General features: G+C 38.1%; 1 protein-coding gene across 1 annotated transcript; it reads left to right on the plus strand.

Annotated features, from left to right (window-relative positions):
- The first annotated feature begins 4,880 nt into the window (after positions 1 to 4,880).
- On the plus strand, positions 4,881 to 13,111 carry LOC131937977 (keratin-associated protein 19-2). Its single transcript, XM_059295775.1, has 3 exons — positions 4,881 to 4,988; positions 12,263 to 12,724; positions 13,017 to 13,111. Exons 2-3 carry the CDS (start codon positions 12,271 to 12,273, stop codon positions 13,055 to 13,057), a joined length of 495 nt encoding a protein of 164 aa, XP_059151758.1. The 5' UTR covers positions 4,881 to 4,988; positions 12,263 to 12,270; the 3' UTR covers positions 13,058 to 13,111.
- Positions 13,112 to 15,366: the final 2,255 nt, after the last annotated feature.

Raw genomic sequence — 15,366 nt, forward strand, 5'->3', positions numbered from 1 at the left:
TGCCATGAATTTGGTGTAGGACTTGTACAACTGAATGCCATGAATTTGGTGTAGGACTTGTACAACTGAATGCCATGAATTTGGTGTAGGACTTGTACAACTGAATGCCATGAATTCGGTGTAGGACTAGTACAACTGAATGCCATGAATTTTGGTGTAGGACTTGTACAACTGAATGCCATGAATTTGGTGTAGGACTTGTACAACTGAATGCCATGAATTTGGTGTAGGACTTGTACAACTGAATGCCATGAATTTGGTGTAGGACTTGTACAACTGAATGCCATGAATTTGGTGTAGGACTTGTACAACTGAATGCCATGAATTTGGTGTAGGACTAGTACAACTGAATGCCATGAATTTGGTGTAGGACTTGTACAACTGAATGCTATGAATTTGGTGTAGGACTTGTACAACTGAATGCCATGAATTTGGTGTAGGACTTGTACAACTGAATGCCATGAATTTGGTGTAGGACTTGTACAACTGAATGCCATGAATTTGGTGTAGGACTTGTACAACTGAATGCCATGAATTTGGTGTAGGACTTGTACAACTGAATGCCATGAATTTGGTGTAGGACTTGTACAACTGAATGCCATGAATTTGGTGTAGGACTTGTACAACTGAATACTATGAATTTGGTGTAGGACTTGTACAACTGAATGCCATGAATTTGGTGTAGGACTTGTACAACTGAATACCATGAATATGGTGTAGGTCGTTTCTCCAACTGAAGTCAGGTTCCAGGCAGACCTGGTCTCAAGACGTCCTATGGACCCCAGCCCGGGATCCGAACATTACGGATGGCAGTCGTGCGCTTTACCACCTGACCATTCCATACCAGGAAAGTATATATAAAAAAGATCTTAGAATTTTGAGTATATTAGGGTATATTATATATATAAGATCATATAATTTAGACTTTAGAGTGTTCTAAAAATACAATATTCTACAAATAACGAGACGAAAAATCACAGAAACAAGGTACTATTCTTAGGGTGGGATTGACCTGTTAATCTAGCCTTCCTTAATTCGTTCACCGGGTGTACTATTCTTAGGGTGGGATCGACCTGTTAATCTAGCCTTCCTTAATTCGTTCACCGGGTGTACTATTCTTAGGGTGGGATTGACCTGTTAATCTAGCCTTCCTTAATTCGTTCACCGGGTGTACTATTCTTAGGGTGGGATTGACCTGTTAATCTAGCCTTCCTTAATTCGTTCACCGGGTGTACTATTCTTAGGGTGGGATTGACCTGTTAATCTAGCCTTCCTTAATTCGTTCACCGGGTGTACTATTCTTAGGGTGGGATTGACCTGTTAATCTAGCCTGCCTTAATTCGTTCACCGGGTCACGTCCACGTTAAGCGAACATCTTAACTGTGTCGTCTGCCAGTGACTGATTGATCACCGACCAGCGACGCCAGGTGTGGGAGATTGACGCGTGCCAGATCCCCCAGCCCATGCGACTATTGGTGATCGATCGATCGATCTACTAGGTCTCGAGCAAGATGTTCTGTCTGATTGGACGTAGTGGCGTGGTGTCACCCATTGCAGCTCCTTTTGGTGTCACCCTTTATATATATATATATATATATATATATATATATATATATACATGTGACGCCCACCCCGGTCATTGAGTGACGTATCAGCTATTGAATTTATTTAACCCAACTTTTTCCACTTGTAAATGTTACTGTTGGTTATAGCTTGGATATGCGCACAGTTAATAGTAACATTTATCTATAGTCGGTTACTAATACAGCTGGATGTATTATTGTTTTTGCTATAGTTAGTAAGTCATGGTGTCACACCCACCCACCCACCCCCACCCCCTTAACCGTGTCATAATCACTAAAAAACTAAAAGAATATTTGACTTTCATTAATCAACAATTAAACTAGCAAAAAGCATTTTTCGTATGTAAATTTTGACATTTTTTGCTTGGTGTCACCCCTCCCCATTGGTATCACCCGATACGGTCCTCACCCCGCACCCCCCTTTCGCGACGCCTCTGAATCAGAGTTTCTTCCAGTCATCTCTTGGGTGGGGAGGGGAAGGGGGGGGGACTCACCCCCCCCCCCCCCGAACGAGATGGATTTTATATAGTAAACATACACTTTTACTAGTGTCCGCCCCCGCCCACGGAAAATGTTGACCGCGCCCCCGAAAATATCAAGTGGCCCCCCCCCTCGAAAAAAAGTCTGGAAGAACCACTGTTCTGAATTGGTAATAGTTGTGTCAAATAAAATCTAATTAAAATCAATTATTCAAGTTAGTCAAATATTCATTTAAAGTCAATTAATTAGTTTAATTAGGATAGTGAAGTATTACAAGTCAATTAATTAGTTTAATTAAGACAGTGAAATATTACACGTCAATTAATTAGTTTAATTAGGATAGTGAAATATTACACGTCAATTAATTAGTTTAATTACAATGTACATGCGTTCATTCTTTGCTAAGGTCAATAAACCACTGGTCTAGTGGCGTTTGACGAGAGACTGGGCAACATAAAGCTGACAAAACTGAGCTGGCAGACGACACCTTGGGGCGAAGATAGGAACCTGGTCTGTCGCCCACGGGCAGTCAGACATGTTCCAAACGTCTTCGTGGCTTTGTGGATGTTTGACATTCTTACTGTGGAGTATTTCTTCCAAAGATGTTTTCAGTTTAAGGTTAATCCTACATTAAAAAAACTACTTAGCCATAATCCCACAAAACATAACATAGAGAAAAAATTTCTTAACATGCACAAAAAGAACGTGTCGTTCACAAAACTACTCAGCCATAATCCATCAATTTTACATAGACAAAACTTGTTCTTAACATGCAAAATAAACTGGGAGTGACATCCCCTAAACTTTCTCGAATATTCTAATATAACACTACGGGGGATGGCAACTCGGGACATCTATCTATATATATAATTCTCTTCTTGGAGACCATAGAAATACCAAGCTGTAATCGCGCTCCCTACCACCCCCACCCATACATGGTCTGGTGAGCTGTGGTTCACGCTAAATGTTTAGTGACGGCTATTAGGGGCAGATAATCTAGTTTGAAACGAGGAGGTAACTAAGAGGAGTTTGCTTTCACGAGGGGGGTGGGGGTTAGGGGTTGGGGAAAGGAGGGGGGGTTATCGTCCTTAACGAGCTACTGATAGTGTTTTAAAGCAAATATTTTCAGTGGCAGCATTGGTACTGTCGAATTCACAAATAATGAATTACTGAAAAGTAGAAAATAAAACAACTAAATAGCGGCGTATGATACACCGCAGGTCGGCTCGTGGATAAAAATTTTAATCCATTTTTAATTACTTAAACTTTTTAAAAATAGAATAGAATCTCGTAAAAAAGGGGATTGCACGCCAAGTGAACGCCAAATAAAAAGTGCAGAGTAGTGCGGAATATTATTAGTACTTTATAAATTCACATGCGTTTTTTTTTTTTTTTTTTTTGAGAAATCGAAAATAGCGTAAATTACTACTTTCTGTCGACGATAATTACTCAAAATTTGATAGAAGACAGCGAATTAGAACTTTTACTTACATGTGAAATTTCATTTATCTTTCTGAAATAGTACTCAAGTTATAGGATTTTGAAAAATTGAAAGTAGAAAAAGTACCTCTCCCGGTTATTGGAAATCGCTCAAAAGTTTATCAGGATCTACGATTTTGATATAATATATATGAAATTTCATCAACCTAGCTGTAACGGTACTCAAGTTATCGTGTTTACAAACTCTCTCTCTCTCTCTCTCTCTCTCTCTCTCTCTCTCACACACACACACACACAGACAGATACACATACACACACACACACACAGACATACGGACAAGATTGCAAAACTATGTTTTTCCGACTCAGGGAGGTGTAAAACGTCGAGATTTTCAAAAATCTCGATTTTTTTTTTCACGATTACAAGGCTTTCTCTATACTTCGTATATACGAGAAAGTAAAAAGAACGTGTCGTTTTTAAATGTACACACAACTACTTTTTCTAGAAAAATTGTATCAATAACATTATGCAGTTACTACAAATCCAGTCTGCCGAATTGTATTTTTGTAGGATTAAGGCAAAATATGGGTATAGCTTCCAAAACTTGGGGTCTGCAAGGAATGTCGAGGTTAGGGGGGGATTAGATGGAATGTCGAGGTTAGGGGGGATTAGATGGAATGTCGAGGTTAGGGGGGGATTAGATGGAATGTCGAAGTTAGGGGGGGGGGATTAGATGGAATGTCGAGGTTAGGGTTGTAGATGGAATGTCGAGGTTAGGGTTGTAGATGGAATGTCGAGGTTAGGGTTGTAGATGGAATGTCGAGGTTAGGGTTGTAGATGGAATGTCGAGGTTAGGGTTGTAGATGGAATGTCGAGGTTAGGGTTGTAGGTGGAATGTCGAGGTTAGGGTTGTAGATGGAATGTCGAGGTTAGGTGGAATGTCGAGGTTAGGGTTGTAGGTGGAATGTTGAGGTTAGGGTTGTAGGTGGAATGTCGAGGTTAGGGTTGTATATGGAATGTCGAGGTTAGGGTTGTAGATGGAATGTCGAGGTTAGGGTTGTAGATGGAATGTCGAGGTTAGGATTGTAGGTGGAATGTCGAGGTTCGACAAATGGGATGTTCTCATGAATATCCCGCGGCGTAAGATGACACTTAGTTAATTAAATAAAACTTCCTAATTACCAGGCTGTCATATGCCTGTCACTAATTAATCTTTAGGTTTTATGTCGTCGTTCGCCTCACGTCTGAAGAATGAAATAATCAAGGCCTCGGCTTGAGCCTGAAACGTCAATCGTCTGCTGTCACCCCCCCCCCCCCCCCCCCACCCCCCAGCTAGCCTCATGTTCAGTGCTGCAAGTGCGCCTGTTAATTAGGACGTACCTTGACACGTGACCCTGCTGCCCCAGGGCGCCAGGATTGTCTACAGCTATATAAGACTGGGCGCTGGGTGGTTGGGCTACTGCCGACCACCTCGACTCAACCAGGTCAGTAGTTTAACACTCATCCATTGGTTAACATTCTAATATTTTTGAGCTCCAGATTTTATAACGTTTATTTTAAATTGCTAGTAAGAATATGTACGATAATTAAAATCAGGACTTTAAAAAATCAAATGCCTTTATATTAAGACAATTTAATTCACATATATTATTTCAAGATTTTTAAAAATAATATGTTAAATGCATTAAGACTTTTATTATTTATACTAGCCGTTGGTACCCGTTACACGTAAATTATCGGTCTATATATCTTTAACGGTATACATTTTTTAGAAGAATATTTTATAAAATAGTTATTGGTCAAAACGCAATGTGCTTTACTACAGGTTTAACGATATTAGTGACAAAGCAAAGAAATAACTAAATAGCTAAAAGTCCGACATATTTAAAATAACATAGGCTACCAATACCTATTAGAAAAAATAAAACCAAATTACATACATAATTAGTCAACACAACACCATATTAAATGCACACATTGATTAAAAGACTTAATATGACTCCGTTAAAAATCCGGCTTTTCAATGGTATTTATGTTGCTTTTTAAAGTAATTTTTATTAGTTTTGGCCGAGGAAATTGTATAAATTTCATAAATTACGTCTCGATAAGTATATCTATTGATCTAAATCAAATTGTAATTAAATAGTTCATTTCTTCGTATTTTAAAATTGGAAGATGACGCCATTGGTTTTGTGTACTCTCCGTACTTCAAACATATGACATGTAACGGCGGTCTTTTCCCAACTTGTAATAGATTGAAATAATTGTGAGGTCAAGGGAACTCACTCTTCTGTATTAGTATTATATTTATATTGTTATCTTGAGTGATGTCCCTTACATGTTGTTATCTATAAATAGTTCTCCCTCGCCATTGTACTTCCTCTCTCTTACCATCATGGCCGTCTGTAATTAAAAGGCTGTTAACACCAATGTGGCTTCCTCGTCAATCTATTATATTGGCGACGAAGGATAAACATCTACTAGAAAGAGCACCTACTTACGCAAAAAAGAGGTTTGCTAGAGCTTATTAGCTAATTATTTCTAGAATTATGGCGCTGTATGGCCAAATAAAAGAATTTGATGCGAATGATGAAATCATTCAAGATTACCTAGAGAGGTTAAGCTTTTACCTAGAAGCTAACAACGTGACGATAGAAGCCAAAAAGAGAGCTGTTTTGTTAACAGTCATAGGGCCTCAACAATTTAGGCTACTAAAAGACTTATGCGAACCAGCTAGTCTAACTACCAAGAGCTTTAACGAGCTGAGCAAACTGCTAACAGACCACCATGCGCCTGTGCCATCAAAGTTTCTATGTAGAGCTAGATTTGACAGTAGGACTCGTCAACCAAACGAGTCAATATCAGAATATGTTGCTGCTTTACGTCATTTAAGTGAATTTTGTGAATTCGGCGATACGCTGTCTGACAGACTGTGTGAAAAGTTTGTGACAGGTGTAAACAGCCCTGATATTCAAAGAAAGTTGCTGCTCGAGTCAGATCTAACTTTGGAAAAAGCAATACAACTTGCAATGTCATTCCAGCAGTCATCAGATGCGGCGAAATCTCTTACGCCTTCAGGGATCCATGCAGTAAACAGCAGGTTAGTCAATAAACATCAACCCCATCAGAGCATTCCAACTTATGCTAAACAGCCTGCTCGTTCAAATCCTAGATCTAAATCTAGTAATAATTATCAAAAATGTCATCGATGCAAAGGTCCCCATGCATCTCATCTGTGCAAGTTCAAGTCTGCAACTTGTTATAAGTGCAGTGAGCAAGGTCACATTGCTAAGGCCTGCTTTGCAAAGTCTTCGTCTGTTGCTAAATCTAGCCAGTCAAGACAGTACCGCAACCAAAAGCAGCACTATGTTAACTCTCACCAAGACTACCTACTCCAACCAATGAACCACTCTACCTGTGAAAATGCTCAAACTGATTTGCAGCCGGATTTCAACCTGTTCTCTGTGAAATCAATAAGTCATGCTCCCATCAATGTACCAGTTAATATCAACGGTAAGAGCATCAGCTTCCAACTTGACACTGGAGCATCTCTAACAGTCATAACAAAGAAAGATTTTGACGCTGTCACAGGAGGATCAGTGTCTCTACAGCCATGTCACAAGTGTCTAACAACATACACTGGTGACAATGTTCCGGTAATAGGAGAGTGTATGGTTCATGTAAGTTATAATGGTCAAAGTGTTAAACTTCCTCTTCTTGTGGTTGAAGGAAATGGACCGCCATTACTAGGTAGGAACTGGTTAAGTGATCTTAAGTTAAATTGGGAGAGTATTTGTTCATTGAAGAATGTAAAAGAATCTAGTCTTACTTCACTAGATAGAGTTATATCTGAAAATAAATGTGTTTTTGGTAATCATGGATTACTAAATGATAGAACAGTGAAGTTAAGCATTAAAGATACAAATCCAAGATACTGCAAAGCTAGAGTTCCACCTTATGCAATGAGGAATAAAATTGAAAATGAGCTAAGTAGATTGGAATCTAATGGCATTATAAAGAAGGTAGACTATTCCGATTGGGCGTCACCCATTGTGCCAGTGTTAAAGAAGGATGGTTCTATAAGAATTTGTGGAGATTATAAAACTACACTGAATAAGCAAATAGAGCTAAATAGGTACCCTATACCTAACATTGAGGAAATTTCTTTGAATTTGGCAGGAGGAGACAAATTCACTGAATTAGACTTTAGTCATGCTTACACTCAACTAGAACTGCATCCAGATTCAAAAGTCTATACGACAATAAACACACATAAAGGACTCTACCAATATGAAAGACTATGTTTTGGCATATCATCCAGCCCTGGAATTTTCCAAGCTGTCATGGACAGTATTTTTAAGGATATTCCAAATGTTTGTGTGTACTTTGACAATGTGTACATAACTGGTAAGAATGACACTGAACATCTTAAAACACTTGATAAAGTCTTGAAAATTGTTGGTGAAAAAGGTTTAAAGATAAACAAAGATAAATGTCAATTCATGCTGACAGAAATTAGTTTTCTTGGTTATATATTAAGCAAACAAGGCATCAGACCTCAACCTGAGAAAACAAAAGCCATTAAAGAAGCACCCAAACCTGAAAATACCCAACAACTAAGAGCTTTTTTGGGCTTGATAAATTACTATGCAAAGTTCATAGGGAATCTGTCTGGTAAACTATCACCACTGTACAAGCTGCTACAGAAAAATGCAACTTGGCACTGGGGTAAACAACAAGAAGCTGCTTTTAATACAGCAAAAGAGGCTTTGTCTTCTGACACCTTACTAACTCACTATGACCCAGGGAAAAGACTTATATTAACATGTGATGCTTCACCAGATGGTGTAGGAGCAGTCTTGTCCCACATGGATGAGAAGGGTGACAGACCCATTGCTTTTGCCAGTAGATCTTTGAACCAAGCTGAGAAAAATTATTCTCAGTTAGATAGGGAAGGCTTAGGCATCATTTTTGGTGTTAAGAAATTTCATAAGTTTCTGTTTGGTAGGAAGTTCACCATCTTTACAGATCATAAACCATTGCTAGGTTTATTTGGAGAAAACAAAACCCTACCTGAGCATGCCTCACCAAGGATTCAAAGATGGGCTATCACACTAACTGCACACAATTATGAATTGAAATACAAACCTGGATCTGAGAATAGTGCAGATAGTCTGAGTAGATTACCTTTAAAAAAAAACCAAAGCCCGAGCTATGTACCAGAAGATGTATTTGTTCTCTTCACTATCATGGATAACTCCAATATAAATGTGAATGATATTAAGAGAGAAACACAAAAAGATAAATGCTTAATAAAAGTATATGAGTACTGTAAGAATGGTTGGCCTGAAGAGTCTGTGAATGATGACTTAAGGCCATATAAAATAAGAAATTAAAAACTTTTGTGAAGATAATATAAAAGATGGAGAAGATGCAGTCCATTATCAGTCAGAGTTGCCTAAACAAAGTATTTGTAACTTCATAAATGATTATGGTGTTATGGCAATTTCAAATGTTTTAAAGAAAATACATTAGTAAGAAGGAATGTGATCATCAAACAACTTTGCTAACATCATTAGCACTTACAGAAACTGAAAGGGTAACATCAAAAGAAAAGAAAAAAAGATTTTTGCAATTTAATACACCCATTTCAAATACTGGATCACAGTTGCAAAGTGATATGGTCCAGAATATTACTCACAAACAGTATTTTTGGTTACCAGGAAAGCACTATCAGATTACCTGAGGAAATTGATCAATCAAAGAAATCTATGTCAATTAAGGATCTGAATAATAGCATAATACTTTCAGATGCCAATTCAAAAATAGTTCCATTAAATCATGACAAACATTCATTGAAAGAGAATTTGGTGTTAATGAGAATGTGTATCTAAGAAATTATGGGAGAAAGGAAAAATGGATACCAGGTCAAATTGTTCAATGTACAGGACCTGTGCCTTATAAAGTTAAAAATAACTTGTGCAGATAATAAGTGTGAATCTGTCAATCCCACCAAGTCTGATCAGTTCACACCAACTCAGTTTGTTCCACAACCAAGTTCTGTTGATATGAGTGAACCAGGTTGTCTGGAGTCAGAAAATGTAAATTCTGGAGTTAATGATTTAAATCCTAGACCTCCTGAGATAGAGAATCCAGATGGTCAGAATATTGAGTCACCAAATCAAAGGCTACTGAGAAGGTCAAGCAGGACAATCAAAGTCCCAAATAAGTTAGACCTATGATTTTAAAGGTCAAAAGGACTTTGACATCATTGTTTTGTATCTTGATTATGTTGTAGCATATTGTGCATTGTTTGTAAGGATGTAATCTACCATAGTGTTCATGTTACAATATAATTGGTGATTTTAGGATACTATCAATTGTTCTATTGAGAGATGTGTTATTGTGTTCTAAGGGTAAAGGGATGTAATAGATTGAAATAATTGTGAGGTCAAGGGAACTCACTCTTCTGTATTAGTATTATATTTATATTGTTATCTTGAGTGATGTCCCTTACATGTTGTTATCTATAAATAGTTCTCCCTCGCCATTGTACTTCCTCTCTCTTACCATCATGGCCGTCTGTAATTAAAAGGCTGTTAACACCAATGTGGCTTCCTCGTCAATCTATTATACAACTATAAACACTTTTCCGGTTGCATAATTAAAACTGTTTTTCTACATTCAAGTATGCCTTTATTTTTTATTTTTCTTCTTTAAATATAATTTTGTTTTTACATTTAAAACATCTACCATATTATTTTCAACAAAAGTCCGTATCAAGTTCTCCACATATCGCTGAAGATTCTGATGTGATATCCTGCGAAAATAGTTTGCGGACAGTGAGAGAGAGAAGTGCGCAAATGGGCTTTTATATATTAGGATGCTTAATATATTAATATTTTTTAAATATTTGCTTGTATATTAAAATTTTTAAGCTTGTTTTCTAACGTTGTAATTTATATTTCAAACAAATTCACGGAACTAAGTAAAGAGATTTTTTAAATCTAATTACATTTTTACATCTTTAAAAAATGTGCTTAATAAAATTTTCATTTCATTTTCTATTTAAGTTGAACAAGATTTTTAAAAATAATGTTTTCTATTCAGACTCTACTACGCTTATTTACGTGTATTAATTAAACAGCTATCGCTTTTTTACTTTCTCGTATATACGTAGTGTAGAGAAAGTATTGTAATCGTGCAAAAAAAAAAAATCGAGATTTTTACAAATCTCGACGTTTTACACCTCACTGATACGGAAAAACATAATTTTGCAATCTTGTCCGTATGTCTGTGTGTGTGTGTGTGTCTGTGTGTGTGTCTGTCCGTGTGTAAACACGATAACTTGAGTACCGTTACAGCTAGGTTGATGAAATTTCATATATAAGTATTTTATCAAAATCGTAGATCCGTATCAACTTTTGAGCGATTTCCGATAACCGGAAGTGGTACTTTTCCTACTTTGAATTTTTTAAAAGCCTATAACTTGAGTACTATTTCAGATAGATAAATGAAATTTCACATGTAAGTAAAAGATCTAATCCTCTACCTTCTGTTAAATTTTGAGTAATTTCCGTTGACTGGAAGTAGTAATTTACGCTACTTCCGATTTCTCAAAAAACTAATGTAAATTTTAAAAGTAGTAATAATATTGCGCACTATTATGCGCTTTTTTATTGGGCGTTCACTTGGTGTGCAATTAATTTGTCTACGAGATTTTATTCTATTTTTAAAACTTTAAGTATTTAAAATGGATTAAAAATCATGTCTATAGCCCGAGTTCCCATCCCCTGTTATTTTATATAAGAATATTCGAGAAAGTTTAGGGGAGATCACTCCCGGTTTATTACATCTAGGTTTTCAGTAAATATGTTACATTTATTTTGTAATAATAGTAGTGAGGATACGACTTATATTAAAATAATTTCGTTAAAAAAATAATCATAAGGTTTAAAGTTAGAATTTAAATAAATCAAAGAGTCGAAAACACCTGATCTCACAATTTTGTAGCAATCGTTGGCTCGAGTAAATCTAGGTCTATTTTTTTATTTTTTTATTTAAACACTATGAGTCTTTTCTTATTTCTGATAGCTCCATTCATTTAGCCTTTTTACTTTCTCGTATACACAGTATAAAGGAAGTATTGTAATCGTGCACAAAAATCGCATGAAATTTTGACAGTTTTCATAGTTTTACACCTCAGTACTTCATCATATTGGGTACTTATTTTAATTGAGCAAAAATAATATATGCAGATTTATCAAAATTTTGGCGTTCTATGCGTAATCCAGTCGGAAAAACTGGGCTTTGCTGTTCTGTCCGTTTGTCTGTGTGTGTATGTGTGTCTGTGAACACAATAACTTAAATACCGGTACAGCTAGGTTGATGAAATTTCATATAAAAGTATTTTATCAAATTTGTAGATCTGTACCAATTTTTCAGCGATTTCCGACAACCGGAAGTGGAGCATTTTCTACTTTCAATTTTTCACAACCCTATAACTTGAGTACTATTTCAGATAGATAAATGAAATTTCCCGAGTTGCCATCCCCCGTAGTGATATATAAGAAAATTCGAGAAAGTATAGGAGTGATCACTCCCAGTTTATTTTTGAACAGCGCCATTCATTTAGCTTTTTATTTCAGACTGCATTAGTCATTTAGCCTTTTTTAACAGCACCATTCATTTAGCCTTTTATTTCTAATAGCACCATTCCTTTAGCCTTTTGTCTACTGAGCGTGTTTTTATTCCCCAGAACCAACCATGAATCAGCTGCTTCTCTGTTTCACCCTTCTCGTCATAGCTGCGGCCGTCTCCGCGGGCAAGTTTCCCCTGTACGGCTACAAACTGGGCGGATACGGTGGACTCGGTGGATACGGCGGATACGGTGGATACAAGCTCGGTGGATACGGTGGACTTGGCGGGTATAAGCTCGGTGGATACGGCTTAGGCGGGTATGGAGGCTGGGGAGGTTATGGAGGATATGGATCTGGCTGGGGAGGTTATGGATTAGGTGGATACGGATCTGGTTACGGTGGATACGGATCTGGTTACGGTGGATATGGAAACTACGGTGGATATGGAAACTACGGTGGATATGGAAACTACGGTGGATATAACCTCGGTAACTACAACAACTACAACCTCAACAACAACTACAACAACATCAACTCTTATGGCCTCAACTCCTTCGGTGGACTTGGTGGATACGGTGGATGTGAGTATATTTGTTGACCACATTTATAGTATACGGCTTCAACAACATACACATAATTGTAATACTTTTTGTAAAAAGTGGATTATAAGTCCACTACTAAAGTTTTACTTTAAATTAGTGGTTAAAAACTGATGAGTTAATATTTGTTTTACAAAACAACAACACACGATTTGTTAAGTACCAGTGGGCTAGTTTTTGCATGTATCTTTTAAATACTACCTAGGTCATTTAGTGCGATACTATCTAATATGTTCTATCGTGTATTATAATACTATCTTTCATCTTTCTACAGTATATGGTGGTTTTGATCTTGATGATATTTTTGATGACTGAAAAGTATCTGTCGCTGATAAGAATTGAATACAATAAATAAATATCTTGTTCAAATTTTAAGTCTTGTTTGATTCCTCCACTGCGATCTTGTTACATATATATATATATATATATATATATATATATATATATATATATATATATATATATATATTGTTACGTACCCCCTTCTCTAATCCTTTCGAACTAGTCAGGGGATCGTAAACAAGAAGAAGAAAATAAAAATAAATAAAAGCCAACTTCAGTAATCTCTATTTATTCGCCACAAAATACAACATCAAACATTAACCCGCCACCACATGGAACACAATAGGAAAAATACACAACTATCTACAACAACTAAAGCACTTAGTACGACTACCCTACTTGTCCCTAACCGTCTAGCCTAGCCTAAGTCTAAAACATGTCGTGGCTTTCCACTAGCTCACAGAGACGACCCATGGTCTGTCTCCTCTAAGCCTAGCTATCCGAGACGAGTACGTCCGTCTCCGTGTGTCTGTCCCGAGAGTCTGTCGAGAGTGTCCCCCTAGTCTCCGGTCTACCCTCCTAAAGTACTCAAGTCGTCCCTCGCTAGTGTGGGAACCTTGTTAATCGAGCCTGACCCTAAGGTCAGGTCAGGTCAGGACATGACCGTCCATCTCGGCCCTGTGCGAACTGGCAGGTTTTCCCAGCCGTAAAACACGGACTGCTGGCCACGTTAATAGCCGAGTCCCCCAAGACACCAGGTATGCCCGCCCACAGCGTGGTACCCAATCCGGTGTGGCCGTCACGGCCCAAAGGTTCTCACGGCCAGCACTGGTCAGCCTCTGTCCACCGCCAGGTTGATGGATGAGCGTGAGATCGCTACCCCAACATACGGGTCAGCCCAGGTTAAACACCAGGTGGTCGTAACACCCCCTCCCTTCGAGAACTTAATTCACCGCAAGGGGAATTAATTGAACATATCTTACTAGACCACCAGCCCAATCTCACAACTCCTCAAAAGTCCCAGAATAAACCCAAATGGGACTAAATCCATTTAACATAATCATTACTAAAAAGATAAGACACGTGGATGATTTAGTCACAATAACAAGTTTGACTAAATACCCCAAACACAATGTCATCAAACATAGACATCAAAGTAATTAAAACAGCAAATCTGCAACACATGTGTCACTGTCGCAAATAATGCTAAGATTGAAAACCAACAGTCTTCGTTTTACTGATAGTTACGTCATCAGTCAACAAAACTTGTCAATACAATTAAAAACTGTCACGAATTCAACAGCATGTAAAACATCAATAACAAATATTTTTTTTCAAACAAGACATGTAAAAGGTACATTCTTTAAGCCTGAAAACAGTTCATTTTGATTAGAACACTTGCATCCTGGGAAAACATGAAACAGTCTATCTTGGGAACAGTTCTAATACGTTTGAAACACAAATTAGTTTTCCGTCTTTCGGGTCATCATGAGTCCGTAAACCACAATTGTTACGCCCCGAGCTACCTAGACCTTTCGATCTAGGAGGGGAGGTAGACAAGAACACACGTCAAAACTAATGAACACCTTTAATACTTGCTCAAGTTTAATTCTTACATCAAAGATACAACATGTAAAAGTAACCGCCACCAAAATACAACACAAAAATCCTACCACCTAGCCTTGTCTAAACTATATACAACTACACGTCCTAACTGGTGTGCTGCTATGCCCTGACTGACTGGTCTCACCAATCGCCCTCCTAAAATTCTCCAGTCGTCCCTGACTAGTGTGGGAACCTAGTTAATCGAGCCTGACCCCCCCAGGTCAGGTCAAGTCAGGACATGACCGTCCCCACGATTTCGTCCGTCCAGAAAAGCTTTCCCAGCCATAAATCACGGGCCGTTAGTCGTTACCAGCCGAGTCCCCAAGACACCAGGTATGCGCCGCCCACAGCGTAACACCCAATCCGCGTGGGGGCCGAAACGACCCAAAGATTCCCACGGCCAGCACTGGTCAGCCTCTGACCACCGCCAGGTTGATGGATGAGCGTGGGGTCGCTACCCCAACATACGGGTCAGCCCAGGACAAACCCCAGGTAGCCGTAACAATTGTTACGCCCCGAGCTACCTAGACCTTTCGATCTAGGAGGGGAGGTAGACAAGAACACACGTCAAAACTAATGAACACCTTTAATACTTGCTCAAGTTTAATTCTTACATCAAAGATACAACATGTAAAAGTAACCGCCACCAAAATACAACACAAAAATCCTACCACCTAGCCTTGTCTAAACTATATACAACTACACGTCCTAACTGGTGTGCTGCTATGCCCTGACTG

This window comes from Physella acuta, unplaced genomic scaffold (genome assembly GCF_028476545.2).
Source record: "Physella acuta isolate Inbredline_101_S28 unplaced genomic scaffold, ASM2847654v3 ptg000225l, whole genome shotgun sequence".
NCBI classification, from domain to species: Eukaryota; Metazoa; Mollusca; class Gastropoda; family Physidae; genus Physella; species Physella acuta.

Coding starts and splice junctions, on each gene's coding strand:
- LOC131937977 (XM_059295775.1), top strand. CDS start 12,271: ATGAATCAGCTGCTTCTCTGTTTCACCCTTCTCGTCATAGCTGCGGCC. Junction 12,725..13,016: donor ACTTGGTGGATACGGTGGAT/GTGAGTATATTT, acceptor ATCTTTCTACAG/TATATGGTGGTTTTGATCTT.